Consider the following 19,162-nt stretch of genomic DNA (forward strand, 5'->3'; position numbering starts at 1 on the left):
CTAGGCATCTTAGAAGGGAGGGGGGTGGCTACCCCTGATTAGAGTTATTATATCTTCAGCCATTCTTATCATTTGTTTTTTTAGGCATAGAGGCCTGAGCATGTGGCCTGGGCATTGTTTTTTTAGGCATGGTTCGAAATTTAGGCCTAAGTGAAGAAGGAGGCGTCAGTTTAATATGCAAGTCCGTAGGCCTGAATACGCTCTCAGAAGCTGGTGCCTGCACAGCGGCTCTGGACCCATCCAAGGTGGAGGCATCCACAGGTTCCATAGCTGAAGCATCTCATGGCATACCGGGACTCCGAATGGGTCTCAGTAGAGGCCTACGAATCAGAAGTAGCGGGTATCAGGGGCTGCGAAAGCACCTCAATGAGTACCGGCAAACTGGCAACTGGCTTAGGAGAAGTGTCGTTGGCAGTTTTGGACCTCGGCGACCTGTCTCTGTCCTTATCTTTGCGTTTTTCAGAATCCCGATAGTTGGATGGCTAACAGACGACATTTCTGGAAAATTAAACCGAGAACCGAAATATTTAGAGGCGAAAATACATCGACGATGGATAGTGCGCTGATTAAATAAAGCACAAAACCGACAGCAAGGTACCTCGTGGTCAGGGCCTAGGCAAGGAATACAGTACGAATGGAAATCTTTATGAGGTATTTGCTTTCCACAAGTAATGCAATTATTAACTTTTACTGACATCGGTAAGGAGCAAGAAAAAGTTTCCCCAATGGGGTACTTAGTTCTAGTTGAAGACTTTGGTTCTGAAACTCGAAAATGAAAATTTCAGGAGTCAGCCAACTGGCACTTGTGAACTGCTTCTGCTTTGGGCACTGCACAGCAAGAAAGACTGATGTAATGGTGTCGGCTGCATGTTTTATACCCCTGATGACCTGACGTCATGGAAGAAGGGACAGTAACCGACACAGGACCCAAGACCTTGCTAATCAGGCCAACTGAGGGCTACCTGCAAGCAGATAACCCAAATGTAATGACTGTAACATTGAAACAATAAGAACATCTGCACTCCCTGTAATTTTTTTCCATCCCAATCCATCTGTACTTAAATTTCCATTTAACATTGTATAACACCAATGGCCTGACCTTTATCACTACCTGCCTACTTGTAAGGCTTTCTGCCTCAGGTACATGGTCAGTTTGAGAGTTCTTATTGTAGAACTTGTTTTAATTGTAGCTACTTATAAAAACATTTGGCTCACTTTCTGATGGTGACCTAACAAGTGCATTTTGTTTACATGCGTATTTATACTGTATTTGCTTTTATGCTTCACTAATTGATCTGTTTTTAATATTTGAATTATGCATAAAAATGTTTTTATTATGTGTATCTTATCTATGATCTAAGTCATGGCTAAAATGGTCTCTGAAGCAGCCATACTGGTTAATTGACAAATTAATATGGCAAAATGCATAACTAACAGAAGTGTTTGCTCAGTAATCCTTCTTTCTCACCACTCTTTCTGCTTTAGTGAGCTTCATTATCATAGCATTTGTCTTTCTGCATTGCATTATGTAACTGAAATGCCAATCTCTTTCTCACTTTGAGCTTTGATTATGTGAAATGCAGACAAAACACAGATGAGATCTCATCTTAATGCAATCTTCAAATTAGAGCAGCTCACAAATGTAGAACTGTTCTTTTTTTACCTATATTTACTTTCATAGCATACCTTTTAATAATTTTTGATATGATACATGCACATTCTTAAACATCACATGGCATTAGAAAGTTCTGTTGATTTCTCTGTGTACAGAAGTTTTCTGTCAATAATGGAGTTTAACCAGCAACTGTTTTAATCATTAGGTCTTTCAGGTATTTTTTACTATGTGTTTGTTTATTTCATAGTTAAGAAAAATAAAGTCCCTAATTACACAGAAACAGACTCTGATGGAAGATGAAAACCCTTAATCCACCTAACTTACCCTTTTCACCATGTAATGGATCAGTTACACATCCTACTTAGCCAGCTATTTACTTTTTTCCTTTTACATACCCCATAATAAAAACTTGCTTTATGTCCTCCTGTGCATTTTAAATGTCATTGCTCTCCTTGACCTTACCGTTTTTTCAGGAAAACTGTTGCAATCATCCCCTACACTTTCTGTGAAATAATATTTCCTTGTGTTTCCCCAACCCAAACAATTTGTAAATGCATTTTCTATTGTCTTGATCTATGAAATTACTTTTTTAAACAAAATGACACACTGAAATTAACAATACTAAGTGCTATTTTTTCACTGATAGATACATATTGCTATTAAATAACAGTTTAAAACCAAGGACCAGTAAAGTTGCCATACTTAGACAGTTAAGTATGTAGTTAGAAAGTCTTGTACGAGTCAGTCAGTATTTGACAGTCATATACATAACCTAGAGTATATTATAAGAAATACAATGGTCATTCTATTCAGTAAAAAATTAAAACAACTTCTTAAAGTGTACTTTGCAGGTTTTGAAATCTACATGATGCTGCATTAGATGACATTACCGACAAGTTAAACATTAAGTATAAAAGTGGAGAATTAAGCACTATGGGTATCATACCTTGTCGGTGATTGGCGATAGCCAGAAACGTTTCTCCATTGATCTGAAATGCCTCCATATCCCTAGCACTGTTAGTCTTCAGTCTTTGGTACAACACAAATTTCATTTTTTGTGGGCTCCATTTATAAATGACTGAGAATTCCATGTTCTTTTCATTCTTTTCAAAGTTTGCCACTGCCAGGAATATCTAGAACACAAAACTGATAATAGAATATCCTCAACTGATCTGAACGCTCAGTAATTTCATCTACACAAATAATTTCAGTAAACTTAGCAGATCCCAATTTAATGTACATATCTGATCACAAAAAAAAGAAGTCCTTATAATCTACAATGGCACAGATGTATTGATATCTTGTCTTGCTTATAAGCCTAAAAGTAAACAACAAAGTGTGGTTTGATTAGAGGGTTATTTAACCTTTACCTTTTATGGCACACAGACAGCTTCCCAAGTGCAAAGTGGGTAAACTTCTCCATTGTTTATATCAACTGCACATAGGAAAATTAAAAAAAATAAATGCAGGAACAGGTTCAAATGAGTACTGATTAACTAAAAAGAAGTATTTTTATAATGTCAGAGGTAAAAAAGAAATCTAAAATTGATTCTGACCCGAACATTTTATCTAGCTATACTTATTACAACTATCATGCTATTAAAATGCTTTTCAAATGATGGGGTACATTCTTGCAACATCTAACAGAAGCAAACAAAAAATGCAAGAAAAGTGCTGGCCTGATGATGGGGGGGGGGGGTGACGTCCCCACACTGGGCCAGTAATCGAGGAGCCTGAATCCTCACCACTGACACTGGAGAGGGACGTTCACTTGGAACAAAAATGGATACATCCAGTATTTCCAGATGCAGCTCTCTGCGTTAAGCACAATTACCCTTAAGATCACACAGGGAATACGTTCAGCCAAAGGGTCTGTGTTTATCTTTCTCTCTCCCTCCAGGTCCCCAGTAAGACTCTTCACTGGCACAGCTACAGAGTGAAGACCTCATCCGAGTGCCCAAGCCAAGTTCTCCACCACTCTGTCTGTGAAACCAGTGCTTTGTGCCCCCCACTGACACACACACACACACACACACACACACACACACACACACACACACACACACACACACACACACACACACACACTCTTTGTGATTTGATTTTCACATACACACACACACACACACACACACACACACACACACACACACACACACACACACACACACACCCCTGGGATAGGCTGGCACAGATTTACTAACTATGTCCCTTCTGCCCATACTATAAGGTAGTTACACTGCTCCCGGGCACTCCAAGGCCATCTACTCTAAGGCTCTTTCAAGGGTACCCAATTATACTGAATGAAATTAATATTAATACAAATGGTAGTTTGACCAACAGCAAGGCTTTCAGGAGTGGTCAGAGCTATTACCAAAGATATATATAAGTACTCTTAGAGTTTAAAATATTCTCTAAAAGACCAGACACAATGAAAAGTTTAAAGATATTTAATAATAAATAAGAAAAGAATAAGAATATACTAAGTATCTATTTATAGTAAATGTCAGTGTTTCTATCACAGGAAAAATTAAAATAACACAGATAAATAGATTCATACAGATACAGAAAAACAGTACTTAGCTAATCTCACTATATTTTCCTGACTAATCTAAAGAATTACTATCCCTGGTTCACTTATTAGAGGAAGGCAACATGAAATAGGTAAGGGATCTTTCTCTGTGAAATTCCGAAAACAGACTGCTATGAGAATTCAGTCTCCCGTAGTATTAAAAATCATTTTTAGTGATGGATTACAGAATTACATAACATACATCTAGTCATCTGACTTCTGGTTCCAATGTTACCCCACTTGGCTAGAAGCTGTCAGGATTTAGCCCACATGTGTCAATAATACAGAGAGAGAGAGAGACTTTCTAAGATCTGCTGCAGCTCCTGGAAGTCATATGCCCATATGACCTGCAAAAGGAATGTCATGGCTATGGCTAGAAGTTCCCGATGGTAGGCTGTAGGCACTACTAAATTTTGTATTACCTCACCCTCCAGCCCTCCCTCAGGGATCCACTCTCTATACAGTAACCCTTTGTTTCAGTATATAGACTGTCTTTTTCCTTGAAGATCAGGTGCCTCCCTAGTTAACTCCTTCAAGCCTCTTAGTGTAAGGTCTGAGAGCTGAGCCTGTCTCAACTCTATCTTTGTGACCATTCCCAGATCCCTTTCCACAGGAAGCCTAGTATCATCTGACAGCAGTGCCTCACTGTCAGCCTGGGTACTACAACTTACCTCTGCCCTTGCACTCACTCTGTCCAAGGGAACATCAGTATCTACCAGCAGCTGTGGCTCGCCTTCAGTCTCACTACTACAGGGTAGCTCCCTCCCTGAAAGAGCCACCTCACCAGCCTAGCTTCAGGTATGGGGTCTGTGTGGGTCTCCCCCAGGTTAACAGATTCACATGCCTGTCTCCAAGCCTAACTATATGTAACTGCATGCACACAAGGTACTGCATTATAAAAATCAGTCCCTATCAAGACATATGCAAGGACATCCTCAAACACACCTACTTTCTTTCTGCCTTTTCCACCCTCCCAGTCATGGTGAACCCTGGCCAAATACATTTGGAATGGGGTCACTCCCAAAGCTCTGACTGGAGTGGACTGCCCAGTCAAGTAAAGCTCCTCTTTAACCACTGTAGGCTTCACAATGGTTATGTCAGAGGCTGTGTCTCTCTTATCTTCCATACACTAAGCTAGGGTATAACCTCTGGTGATAGTTTGGTGCCCCTGTTGTCTCCAGACACCTTACCACCAGCATACTGTTATTCCCACTTACTAGCTCTCCCACCTATTGTTATCCAGCTTGTCTTCATGGACATCTATATGATATATGGCCCCACTGGTTACATTAAAAACATGCAATAAAGCCAGCTACTCTAAGTTTTCTTGCAAAGGCAACTAATTATACTGAGTGAAATTAATATTAATACAAATGGTAGTTTAACTAACAGCAAGGCTTTCAATAGTGGCCAGAGCTGTTACCAAATATATGTAAGTACTCTCAGAGATTAAAATATTATCTAAAAGACCAGACACAATGAAATGTTTAAATATATTTAATAATAAATAAGAAAAGAACATGAAAATACAGAATATTGATTTATAGTAAACACCAAAGTTTCAATCACAGGAAATATTAAAACAACACAGACAAGTAGATTCACACAGATACAGAAAAACAGTACTTAACTAATTTCACTATATTTTCCTGACTGATTTAAAGAATTACTATCTCCTGGATCACTTACTAGAGCAAGGCATGACTAAGTAGGTGAGGGGTCCTTCTCTGTCAGCTTCCAAAAACAGACTGCCATGAGACTTCAGTTTCACCTAGTATTAAAATATAATTTTTAGTGATTCATAGGTTCATAGGTTCATAGGTTCATACTAGGCTATCTGCCCTAGGGCATTTATAAGCCTCGCCCAGAGTTTTGTGGCTTTCGCCACCCCTTTAGTTTGAAGGATACTATGCCCATTATTTTGCTGTGCCTCTGTCAAGCAGTGACACTGAGGTTATCCCTGGGGTATACCTGTGATCTCCCATCCATTGGTCAAGATTTCTCTTGAACAAGGCCAGTGAGGTGCTCTGCCTCACATGAACCGGGATTTTGTTCCACAGCATAGGGAGTCTCTGGGTGATGAATCTGTCCCTCCAGCACGTCCTATTAATAGCCGTGTCGAGGTTTAAGTCTCTTGCCCTTGTAGTTCTGATGGATTTAGATTTTTTGAGGTGAAGCATGTTCATTAATTCCGGGTTGGACATGGCCTTGTATGTCAGGCACAGGTCACCTCTGAGCAGTCGGTAAGCGACTGAATAGAGCTGGAGTTCCTTCAGTCGGGCAGCATAAGACATATTTTTGGGACCCTTTATCCTTTTAGTGAGGAACTTTTGGGGCCTTTCCAATTGCTGCAGGTGTCGGGTCAGATACATTCCGAATGGGGCATTGTACTCAATCATTGGTCTGATGAGTGATGAGTACAGGGGAACGATGACCTCCCTTGATGTAGATGTGAATCCCTTCATGATCAGGTGGGCAATGTAGAAGGTCTTCCTAACTACTTTGGCAACGTGAGTATCAAACGAAAGGTTACTGTCAACCTGGGTCCCCAGATCCCTGATAACCTCTTCTGTGCTTAGTGGATTGCCACCTATATGGTAACTAGGGGTAACCTTGTTTTTCCCGAAGGGAATGACTATGCATTTTTTGGCGTTTAACTTTAGGCCATGGCTCTGGCACCAGTTATCCATTTCTATGAGACCCTTCTGAAGGATGTCTGTGTCAGATGGGTTTTCAACTATGGTGCCCAGTTTGCAGTCGTCTGCAAACTTTGTCAGCCATAATCCTCCTGTGTTTGCCTGTACTTCTGAAAAGTAGATGCCGAACAAGAGTGGGCCCAGGACTGAGCCCTGTGGCACACCACTTGTGACAGGCTTGGAGTCTGACATGGCACCAGCAACTCTGACCCTGTGGGTTCTGTCACTTAGCCAGTTTGCGACCCATCTTGTAACGTATGGGTTTATGTTTAAGCTGGTGAGTTTTTCAATGATACCCGAGTGGGGTATTGTGTCGAAAGCCTTTGCCAGGTCAAGGTAGGCTGTGTGGACTGCCTTGCCTTCGTCAATGGCCTTGGTGACTGTTTCGAAAAAGTCAACCAAGTTTAAAAGGCATGATCTGCCCTTGACAAAGCCAAACTGGGTTGGATCCAACGTCTGCAAGTCCCCTATGTCTTTATTTATGAGTTCCATTATGATCCTCTCCATAGCTTTGCAGACCAGGCTTGTCAAGCTGATGGGACGGTAGTTTCCGGGGTCAGTGGAGGCACCTCCTTTGTGAAGTGGGACCACCGTTGCCGTATGCCACTCCTTGGGTACATATCCTGAGGTGAGACTAAGATTAAACAGTTGCCCTAACTGTGGGTTTAATTCCTCATTGAGTTCATGGAGCACACAACCAGGGACACCATCTGGTCCCATGGATGCTGTGTTTTTCGCCTTGGAGAGAGCAGTTCTCACCTGAGCATTTGAGATGTTTGGGTGACTACAGTCCTTTGGTATAGATATTTCTCCTTTTGGGGGGGAGGGGGGGGGAATTTGCACTGAACCTGTCAGCCAGTATGTTGGCAATGTCTGTAGGTTCCGTGGTTTTTACATCATTTTGCACTAATTCTGAGCATATCTGGGAGTTTCCTCCCAGGTTTCTAACATAGCTAAAAAAGGCCTTATGATTGTCTTTTGAGTCCTTAGTGATTTTTCTCTCAAAATTTGCCTTGGATGCTTTTATGAGAGATCTCAGTTTTTTACTTATAATGATCAAGGGTATCTTCCCTTTTACGGATTTTGCTCTATCTTGTAGTAGCTTTTTCCTTTTGTTGTAAAGCTTGTTTATGGCTGGGGTCCACCAGACTGGACGCTTGCCTTTGGTACAAAGAGTCTTTGTTTTGTTTGGGATTGCCTGATCCATGCAGTCCTGGAGGTGCTGGTAGAAGGCATTTGTAAGTGATTCAGCGGTTTGAGTAATGGTTTCCGCTGGCTCGGGGGCCTTGAAAGAGACCACACCAGTCTTTAGGAGTGTGAAGTCGGCTTTTGAGAAGTTCTTCACTATGGTCTTTTTTATCTGGGGTGGGGGCGGGATGTGGACTTCCAGTGAGATTAGTTTATGATCTGATCTCACCAATGATGGGTATACCTCTGGTGTTGAACATTGTGACCCCATGTTTGTGATGATGAGATCCAGTATGTTTTCTCCTCTTGTGGGGATGGATTACAGAATGCGATGGATTACAGAATGACATCACATACATCTGGTCACCTGACTTCTGGTTCTCATGTTACCCCACTTGGCTAGAAGCTGTCGGGATTTAGCATAAATGTGTAAATAAGACACAGAGAGAGGGAGAGCTAAGTTCTGCTGCAGCTCCTACAAGTCATAAAACAATGTCAAACCTCCACCCTTCCAGAGTAGCAATTATTTCACCCAAAGACAATGCAAAAAGCTTCCTAATACAGACATTTTGTCTCTGGCTCCACTGAGAGCTGTAAGATACAATCTTTATGGCCTAAGCCAGGTAATTTAATTTCAAACTCTTTCTAAAGTTAGGTGGATTGAGATTAACTTATTCTCTTCCAGTATCCTCTGTTAAAAGGTATACATTTAAACAGTTACAATAATACATGTATATTTCTTTTTCTGCCCTGCAGGGCACACTGTTGGTACATCTTTAATGCAAGCAGCTTTATAAATACATTTTTCAACACAAGCATCTGTACATATGAGTTTGATATTCAACTGACATATAACTCTTTACAAAATTCCAGCTAGCTGTGCTGGCATATGCTACACATCCGCTGCCCTACTTCTCCTGGCATAGCTGGCAATACCTTACATTGTCACAGGGTGTGTGTGTGTGTGTGTGTGTGTGTGTGTGTGTGTGTGTGTGTGTGTGTGTGTGTGTGTGTGTGTGTGTGTGTGTGTGTGTGTGTGTGTGTGTGTGTGTGTGTGTGTGGATATACTGTATTTCAGTTTGAAAAGTATGGAAAATGAATGATTTGACAGTGAAAGGGGGTATATTGTCAGCCATCAATTGGTAACATTGAACAGCTGAACATCGAACAAAAACCATCGAAAGTTGACTTAGTAAACTTTCATTTCATCAACAGGGTAAGTAACTACTTGTCCAACACTTCCCCGTCTCACATACGGAAGTGTTTCAAACCCCTTTTCTCCACTGTAATGTGGCCTCAGAGTTGGTGTATATAGTAAGGGTATATAGTAAGGGTGGTATGGGGGGAGAAGTACAATAGTTAGCCCATTTGATGACTGAACATAGACCCAGTGAAAGGTATGCAAAGAAAGTAATTGCCAAGAGTTGTTATATATGTTGCTGCAAGAAAATATAAAGATCAGTCATTCCTGAAGTGCAAAAATTACCCCTGCCACTTTTCCTGTGAACACAGTGTCCTTATAGTCAAACCATAATATACAGAGTCTATCACTATATATACATTTTTGTGCATGTAAATAAAGTCCATAAACTTTATTATTACTGATATTATTAATATTATTGTTACTTAAGTACGTGAAATGTAATAACTATAAAACATGAGAGTTTGTATAAATAGTATTTACTTAAACATGCTATATGGTGACCACTGATAATATTACAGAATGAAGGGAGCTTACCAGCATCATATTATATAGTTTAATTAAACTTTTTTAGCAAGGCCACTCCCTTTTTAGGGGCTGACCGAGAGCACAAAGAACTTGGAAAATTTGTTCAGCATCAAACAGTTTTGATGAATGTTAAATGTCACATTTGCCATGAAGACACCTGACTATTTGAATGATACCAGCCTGAGGCACTTTTCTTGCCCTCTTGACACAGGTATATATTTCTAAGACATGATTATACACAAAGGGAAAACAATTTAGATAACATTTAAAAAAATATAAAAGATTTTAAGCAAGCTCAGTTTTGTAATGTATCCCATAGGAGTATATCAGGTGCATTAGGCCCCTGCAGATATATGACTTAAATTACACAAGTAAATGTGAGGTCAGAAGCAACGCGAATGTTGAGGACAATACTACTTCTATTGTCTTATGTTCATGAAGTATACCTCTCAACTTTCTAGCACAGGACATCTGGACACAGTCAAAAATAATGGTAGGACAAAATCCCAAAAATAGGGATAGATTTTAAACATTGCTCTTACGAACAAATAAACAGGATTGCATTAACATGCATATTTTTGAAGGATATGAAGTCTGAAACTCAAATGCCTGTCATTATTTTTTTTTTGCTCATTAGTTTAAGGCATTATTTAATAGGCCGTGGTGGTGCAGTGGTTAGCATTGTCGGCTCACAGCAAGAAGTTCTCCAGTTTGTTTCTCAGCTGGAGCACCTTCTGTGTGGAGTCTGCATGTTCTCCCCACGGTTGAGTGATGTTAAAGATATGCAGATAGGTACATGTGTGAATGGGTGTGCCTTCCTTGAAGGTTGGGTGTTGGGCTGGCACCTCGGAGTCGGCACCATAAAAATCTACTGCCAATCATATGTGTACCGGAGTTCTGCTGTGGTGACCCCTAACCAAGAAAAGCCAAAAGACATTACTAGTTTAAGGTATTATTATTTAATTACTTCAATACTTGATTATTTGCAAGAAAAATACACATTTTAAAATGAAATAACCAAAATATTTGGAAAAAATCTGGACATTTTATGAAAATCTGGAAAGCTGAGAGGTATGCATGAAGGCAAAAGATCTGCTTTCAGTGGTGAGTTTGTTGTTCAGAAAAGAGAAGAAACTATGGGAAAACTTAGGGGAAATCTGACATTTCTGCAAGTGATGGCTAAAAAAAATTATCAGCATATCAGGAATAGCAGCTGAGAAAGAGGTGTTGGTAAATTAAGGATCAGATGAAGTGATTGACTCACACTGGGATGCATAGCCTTGGAAAGCCGAACATAGCAGTGTTCATCAGAGCAACAGAGGCAGATGAAGAACAGATTTTAGTATGTAAAGTTTAAAGTTAGGACCAGGTAGAAGAGGAAGCAGTAGAGGATATACAAAAGGCTTACTAACCTCTTGAATTATACATGCAGTTTTAATTTCAAGTGAGTAGGCAGCTTGGAAAAGTATGATTGTGAAGAACTAGGCTGCCTTAAGATGGGAGTTGATTTTTCTGTGGTGGGAGTCAAGGTACTCAAAGAATAAAGAATATGATTTAATGATGGACCAGGATATGTACATTTTTCTACTGATTTCTAGAAGATTAGATATGGGCAGATAAGCAACCAACCAGGAAGTCTTTCAGAAATATATGGCACTGACAAAGAAAATTAACTTAGTTTTAAAACAGTTATTGAAAAATAATGTGGAGCATGGGGGACCACGCTGATGTATTTGCAAGCTGAATACTGAGCAACTGAGAAATATTTTACATGTTTTGTGACTTTTGAAAAGAGTATCATCACTTGCTTAAAGTCAGTTAGAGAGAGAGGGCACATGATGGTTAGGTTGCTGATAAAAAGAGAGCAGTAATGGACAAAGAACTAAGCCCACTGGGGGCAAAGAGGTTGGTCAGATGCAGAGGCGGGAAAGCTTTGAGTACTTTGGGCAATTGATGAGCTAACTGTAAAACCACTGAAGAGAGTCATGCTGCAGCCAAAAGCAGTCAGTTCTTTTCTGAGGAGAGAAAGGAAAGCAGAATAAAAAAATTGGCTGAAATTCATGAAGTCTGATTTCTAAAGATAAATACAAAAATGATGCCACCTAAATGCATCAGATTTTCCTTAGTTTGCATCAGATATTGGTTCATAGCAGGTTACTAGCCTAGCAGCCCTAGAGCCTTTACAAGCCTATGTTAGTCCCAAATATCTCCATTGGTTCTCTTTTGGTAGTTTGTAGAACAAATTTTTGAACAGAGCAGGTCTGTGATCAATACCAGCTACTCCTGCCCATGAGGGACAAGGATGCCACCCCAGGGGTGAATTTGCTGTCTCCCATCCAATTACCTAGGCTGCATTTGAATAGGGTCAACTTGGAAACAAAAAAATACATCACAAACTGAATAAACATAAAAAAGCAACCAATGTAAGAACACCACAAACTTTATTTATTAAGCACTTTTCGTCCAGCACAGTGGCTGGACTTCTTCAGATAAAAGAATCAACTTCATAGACATTCTTAAATGTTTCAACAATCCAAGCATGTGACCAGTGCCTCAATTAAACTTCTTAACAATGTTCAATTAACACATCACTTGATAAAAATTCTACCATAGTTAAAAATACAGAGTTAAAAGCCCCGACTAAAGAATAATACATTTTCCCCCTAAATAAAAAACCTTCATCCTTCACTGCTCAATCAACAGTAAATTTATTTATACCTGGTGTATTAAAAATAAAAAATATAAAGCATGTTAAAATAAAACCATGGCTAGTATATAACCATTGTAAATAAATAAATGCTTTAGGTGTGGGGCTAACCCTTAAACTTATCACTTGATTTAGGTAAATTATCTCCACATACTTTTTAATTTTATGTACAGGAGAATAGTGCATGTTTCATTTATTCCTGGGAACTGATTAGCATTTAATCGAAGTTGCCATAACAACTCAAGTTGTTCTAAAAGTAGTGACACTGGTCCTTCATGTACATTTTCACTAATCTGGTCTATAACCTTAAACTTGAATTTATGATTAGGTGAATTTTCTATGTTCCTAGCTAGTGCATTCTCTGTTTTCCCCCTCCCAATAGTGTATAGGAGTTCATAGATTCTTTCTTTTAACTTTCTATCTGTTTTCCCTATATAGAAAACAGGACAGAGAACACACTGAGCTAGGTATGCCACCATTTTAGTGTTAGAGTTGTACCTATTTGTGATGGAATACTTGTGGTTACCTACAGAAAAATGTTGTCCAGTTGCAATGGATCCACAGTAGTTACAGCTTTCACATTTGAACATCCCCGGGGTCCTTGCAACCTTCACTATAGAGGTTTCTATTAAGTTTTTCAAGTTTTTACCCTTCCTGAAAGTGACACTAGGTCTGTGGCCTATCTTGTTAACTAATTCAATCTCATTTTTTAACAGGTTCCAGTTTTTGTTGATAATTTTCTTGATTTCAACCGTGTCAGTACTAAAAGTAACAGTGAAACTACTATTGTATTGACCACCTTCTCTTGAAAATATGTTTGTATGGGTGGTAGATATTATTACCCTCTCCTCCATAATTACACCCTTTTCTGTATTTGTGGTGCTAGTTCCACATAGACAAAGTATTGGTTTATAAAAACCTGTCTGACGTTTATGTGACACTTCTAATACCACTTCATTATGTTGGCGAAACTCACACCACATGGTGAGCCCATTGCTACCCCTACCAATTGTAAATAAATCGTGTCATTAAACACGATGTAGTTGTTGGATAAAATACTACCCAACAGTTCTTCAACTATTCTAAATTCGTTATCCGGTGCTGCAGATCTACGCATCCTAGCCAGAACAAATTCTATCTCCCCCTCGTGTGGGATTGAACTGTAAAGATCACAAACGTCTACTTTTAGGAAGTCGTTCTCTTGAGTGAACTTGATTTTATTAATCTCTTCTAGAAAGGACCAAGAATCATGGCTAATTTGTGGTTCTTGTTTCACATATTTTTTAAGGATGGAGTCAACAAGTTTTGCGCTAGCATAAGTTATAGACTGATGTGCATCTACCAAAGCTCGCATAGGGGGGTCTTGTATGTCCTTATGTATTTTTGGCACTCCAAACATTTTAGGTATCTTAGGGTATACCATTGTTAAATAGTTTAAAGTACTCATATCTATGTGTGCTTCCAGAAACAAGTAATTTAAGTAAGTGTTTATCCTGCGGTAGGCAGTGTATAATTAATTCTTACTGACTTGTTTATATGTGCTAGTATTTAACACTTTGTTCATCCTAGCCTCACAGTCTTCATTATTCATAAGGACCAGTCCTCCCCCCTTGTCTGGCTTCATCATTCCAATGGGTTCCCTCCTCAAGTCATTCAGCAAGTCCCATTCTGTTTTACTAAAGTTGCTTTGTGTTTTCATTCTAGTACCTAATAATGCTCTAATGTCAAGTTCACATACTTGGTCAAATATAAGGTTGGGTGCCTAGGTGGATTGTACGTACTTGAAACAAGTAGTTCCTTGTAGTTACAATTACTACTGTTAAAGAAAATTGCCAAATTAAGTTTCCTTATATAAACTTTAAAATCAAGTAGTGTTTTGGCTAAGTCAGATCGACAAGAAGGCTCATAAGTAAGACCTTTAGAAAACAGTTCAACTGTCCTGTTGTCAATGTTGATATCGGAGAAATTATAGATTTTAAAGTCTCCACTTAAACTGTTGTTAGTGCATGCCTGATTGTGTTGGCCAGTTGCATTCCACAGCTGTGATGGGGGGAGGGGGGACAAGGGTAGGCTGTACCATTGCTATAATCTACACAAGGATGAAGGTTTTTTATTTAGTGGGAGAATGTATTATATTGTTCTTTAGAAAGGGCTTTTAACTCTGTATTTTTAACTATGGTAGAATTTTTATCAAATGATGTGTTAACTGAACATTGTTAAGCGGTTTAATTGAGACATCGGCCACATGACTGGATTGTTGGAACATTTAAGAGTGTCTATGAAGTTGATTCTTTTATCTGAAGAAGTCCAGTCACTGTGCTGGATGAAAAATGCTTAATAAATAGAGTTTGTGGTGTTCTTACATCGGTTGCTTTTTTATGTTTATTTGAATAGGGTCATTCAGGAACTCTGTTTTACATGAATAGGGAGTCAATTCCAGAGAAGCATCAGTCTCTGGGAGACATATCTGTCTCTCCAGCATGATCTGTTAACGTCACAAGCTAGGTTGAGATCCCTAAAGTGAGTGACTCTTGAGTCATTTCACTTGCAGATGTGCAATATTTCCATTAGGGAAGGGCTGGAGATTGCCCTATAGGCCTGGCACAAGTAATTTTTCAGCAGCCTATAAGATACAGAGTAAAGTGAAAGGGCTTTCAACCTGCCTGTGTAGGTCATGGTTTGGAGTCCCCTGTATTTTCTTAGTGAGAAACCTCTGATGTCTACCCAGCTGCTGCAGGTGTCTAGTGAGATACATGCAAAAGGGTGTATTATATATTAGTGGTCTGATGAGAGTCGAGTACAGTGGAGTTATAACATACCTTAACCTGGATGCTATGTCCTTGCTTATGAGGTGCGCTATGTAGAAGGCTTTCCTTATCACTGTGGAAACTTAGTGGTCAAAGTTCAGATTGCTATCAACCTGTGTTTCCAAGTCTCACACCACTGGGTTGGAACTCAGTGGGGTGCTGTCAATATTGTAATCTGTAGGGAATTCCATTTTGCCAAAGGGAATAATAATGCATTTTTTTGGCATTTAGTTTTAGACCATGGCTTTGGCACAAATCATTTGTTTGTGTTAGCCCTTCTTGTAATATGTTGACATTGTTGGGGGACTCTGATTGCTCCCAGTTTGCAATCATCAGGGAACTTGGTGAGCCAAAGGCCATCTACTTTAGCCTGGCCTTCTAAGAAATAGATGCCAAACAATAAGGGGCCTAGCACAGACCCTGTGATACTCCACAGTTCACATATATAGTTCATACAAATGCAGGAGTCTTGCACATTTTAGCAGTTTATTAAAGACACACAGTCCAACTATAGTTCTTTAATCAAAGGTAGGTACTTTGCATCAGGCAGTTTCCAGAGTCACTCTTGCTATGGTGTTTGATAGAATCAGCATACAAATTAAATGTATTGCCTGAATCCTTCACTCTCACCCCTCCCCCCAACATTCAAAATCAATTCAAAAACTCTTAATTCTTAAGAAGTTCTATGTATATAAATAACAGTTCACATTACCATTTAAGTTAAGTGAAATATCTCATCAATGTGGATGTGCTGTGGTGCACAAGAAACATGGCCTGACCACTTGTTCCAACTTTCCTAATTATACAGAAGACAGAGGTAACATCTTCCCTCAGTGCCTCTTTCTTAAAACTAGTTTGACAAGGAATCACTGACATTGTGATATATGTATTATCCTTCAAAGCTTACCACCACATTGGCACAAAAATAAACCCTTTAAACCAACATGTGCTAACATCTTCCATATTTCAAAACTATCTGGTTGGATCCAGTTACATTGTTATTTGCACTGCCGTTTTACTCTGCTGTTGGCACAGATGAACCCTAGATGTGGTTTTATTTGTGCTCTGTGAGTTTAAACAACCCTGATGACTTTAGAATAATTCATCCTGCCTAATCTGACTGTAGATTTAGATTATTTCTTTACATCAGGCTAAATATAGAAGGATAATAGTTACGGATTATGTGACTGAAAAGCTATCGTAAATAAATAATGTCTTGCAGCACAGAGGATTAAGGCTATGATCTGCCAGACTTTATTTGTCTACTGTGTGACTCTGAGCAAGTGACTTAACCAGAAAATGCTCTGCAGCAATTGGCCTAATTTCCTTAATATACAGCTGGGCCACATACCACTTTTTTAAATATCTATGGGCGGCTCAATTTATTTTTTGCGGTTTGAATAAGGCTGACTGTAACAGAGTATGAGAACCTATGACTCGGTCTACAACGACCATGAGATGGCCTTGAGATACTCCAGTAACAAGCCTCCCAGAATCAGCTGCCATCCATGAGGAAATCCATAAGCCAATTTAGCTCTGGTAAATGCCCCTCCAGATATCTATAAGTTTCTGAATTCCCTGACTCTGAAAGAAATGCTGACCTCTCACTTCATAATGCACAAACATCTGAGTGACTTTACATCTGTCTAAAGCTGCCTCCCTGTCTTACACTGCTCTACCTTGTTCTTTCTCTCTCATTGGCAAACCATTGTTCTTGAGCTTCTGCCCCACCTTCAGCCACATGGTAACCTTATACCACTGTGGGCAAATGGCAAATGGAAACTCAGATCAAAGATGCCTAGCATTACACAAGCAGTTGGTAAAGCTACTGCTAGGTAATGGACCACAGTGACTAAGAAAGTGAAAGGAGGATCTGTTGACTCAGAGGGCCAGAAAGAGCTATGAAGGAGAAAGCATGAACCGTAACTCAACTACTATGAGAATGAGCTGATCAGCCTTAGGATGTCAGCCATGTTATATGAAGCAGAATTGGCCAATGGCAATCACTTTACATACATGCCGATATGGAGAACAATGTTAAGAAATATTTGTTGTTTGATACAATAAAATCTAATTATGATCATATATTTCACAGTTTGGAACCCAATGTGGAACCAGTTAAAAAGAGAAAAGAAAGAAAAGAGACTGGGGAGAGACAAGGATAATTTTCAGGCCAAGAAGGCTTTTTCCGTTGACATGTTCTTTTGGATGGATTCAGGTATCAGTGAATCATACAGCGCAAGCTGATAATAGTAATCAAACTGCCCTTAATAATGTCTCTCCTTCTTCTTCTTTTTTGGAAGACCCACCCTTACAACAATCAGAAAGGATTGCAAACAAACAGAAAGGTCAGACATCTCACAAACAGTAGCAGATTTTGAACAATCAACAAACCAGATCATACGGGAAAGGGCAAAGACGTTAAATAGTTCTCTGTTCGACAAAATCTGTTAAGCCACTGTTATAAGGCAGATTTAATTGCAATACACAAGGAGTGTTTTTTGTAATGTTCTTGTTTTTATGTTTGTAAGATGGACAGAGTGTTAAAAAATGCATCTAGGAGCATACTAATAGCATTTGTAATGGTGATGTGACCAACATTCTTTTTGAGTTCTCCAGTTCCTGTCTTTGTTTAAAAAAAAAATTCACATTTTTTATTTTGGAAAAAGTGTTCAATAAAATGGAAGAGAGGGACTTGAGTAATCTATTGTTATACAGAGAATTATATTGGCAACTTTTGTTGGCCAGTGATATTTTACCTGGCCTGAATGAAAATGTATCACTGGTGCCTTTTCTTAAATTGAGGTCTGATTGTTTTTCGCTGTACATGATTGGAGGCTTTTATTTGACCTGTATTATTTAAAAGGGACAGGTTTATTGCCTTGTTACTTTATAATGAAGTTTCTTTGTGTGAAGCAAAAGTGGTCAATTATTATTGATTAAATTTGTACTTTGGAATATGTGATTTGCTTGTTTATAGTATAACCTACACATATGTTCAAACAAACCGCTAAAACTGCCAAGTCTCTTTATACACAAAGCAAATTTATTTAAGCGCTTTTCGTCCAACAGTATCGTTGGACTTCTTCAGATTGACAAAAAACATTTAAAAAATCCAACTGCATTTAAATAACCTTCACAAGGTCACATGATAAAGCAATAAAATTTTAAAGTTATAAACTCTTTTAAATAGTTCACTTACTAAAATCAAATAAATATATATTAAAATTACTCGCTTTTCTATAATTGAAACAACTTATTAATGTTAATATTTGTGTTCCATATCCATATTAGTTGCCTTGAAATATAATAACAATAATAAAAATAATAAACAAAGTATAACTTTCTGATACAAGACATCTCTGCTTACTTCCCTATGAACCTAATGTGTTACAATACTATATTTGCATATATTTACATACATATTTTATCTATACATTTAAAAGTATAGAATTTATACTTCATAAATTATACATCTTATCTATCCAAACTTTTAAGCTTCAGTAAACACATTATTGAACACGTTTCATTTATACCAAGATCCATATATGCATTCAGCCTAATTTGCCACATTAGTTTCATTTTTTCCAACAGTAAACTAAATGGACCACCCCTCATATCCTGAATGACCTGATCAATTACCTTACATTTGAACTTATGGTCTGGGTGTGCAAGTACATGCCTAGCTAGAGCATTTTCTTCTTTTATGTTGACTTATGCTCCTAAGATGTTCATATACCCTGTCCCTCAGTCTCCGATCTGTTTTATCTATATAGAAAGAGGGGCAGGCTTGACATTTAGCAACATAAACGACTCTTTTTGAGTTACAGTTAAATCTATTCTTACAA

General features: G+C 38.7%; 1 protein-coding gene across 1 annotated transcript in view; it reads right to left on the reverse strand.

Annotated features, from left to right (window-relative positions):
- The window catches only part of TSPEAR (thrombospondin type laminin G domain and EAR repeats), a 219,749-nt gene that overhangs the window by 112,542 nt on the left and 88,045 nt on the right, over positions 1-19,162 (reverse strand). Inside the window, exon 8 of the mRNA XM_044060283.1 lies at positions 2,562-2,748. Coding sequence (XP_043916218.1) covers positions 2,562-2,748 — 187 coding nt within the window. The remainder of the gene's footprint in view (positions 1-2,561; positions 2,749-19,162) is intronic.

The sequence above is a fragment of the Protopterus annectens genome, chromosome 2.part0, assembly GCF_019279795.1.
Source record: "Protopterus annectens isolate FY-2018-M chromosome 2.part0, PAN1.0, whole genome shotgun sequence".
NCBI classification, from domain to species: domain Eukaryota; kingdom Metazoa; phylum Chordata; order Ceratodontiformes; family Protopteridae; genus Protopterus; species Protopterus annectens.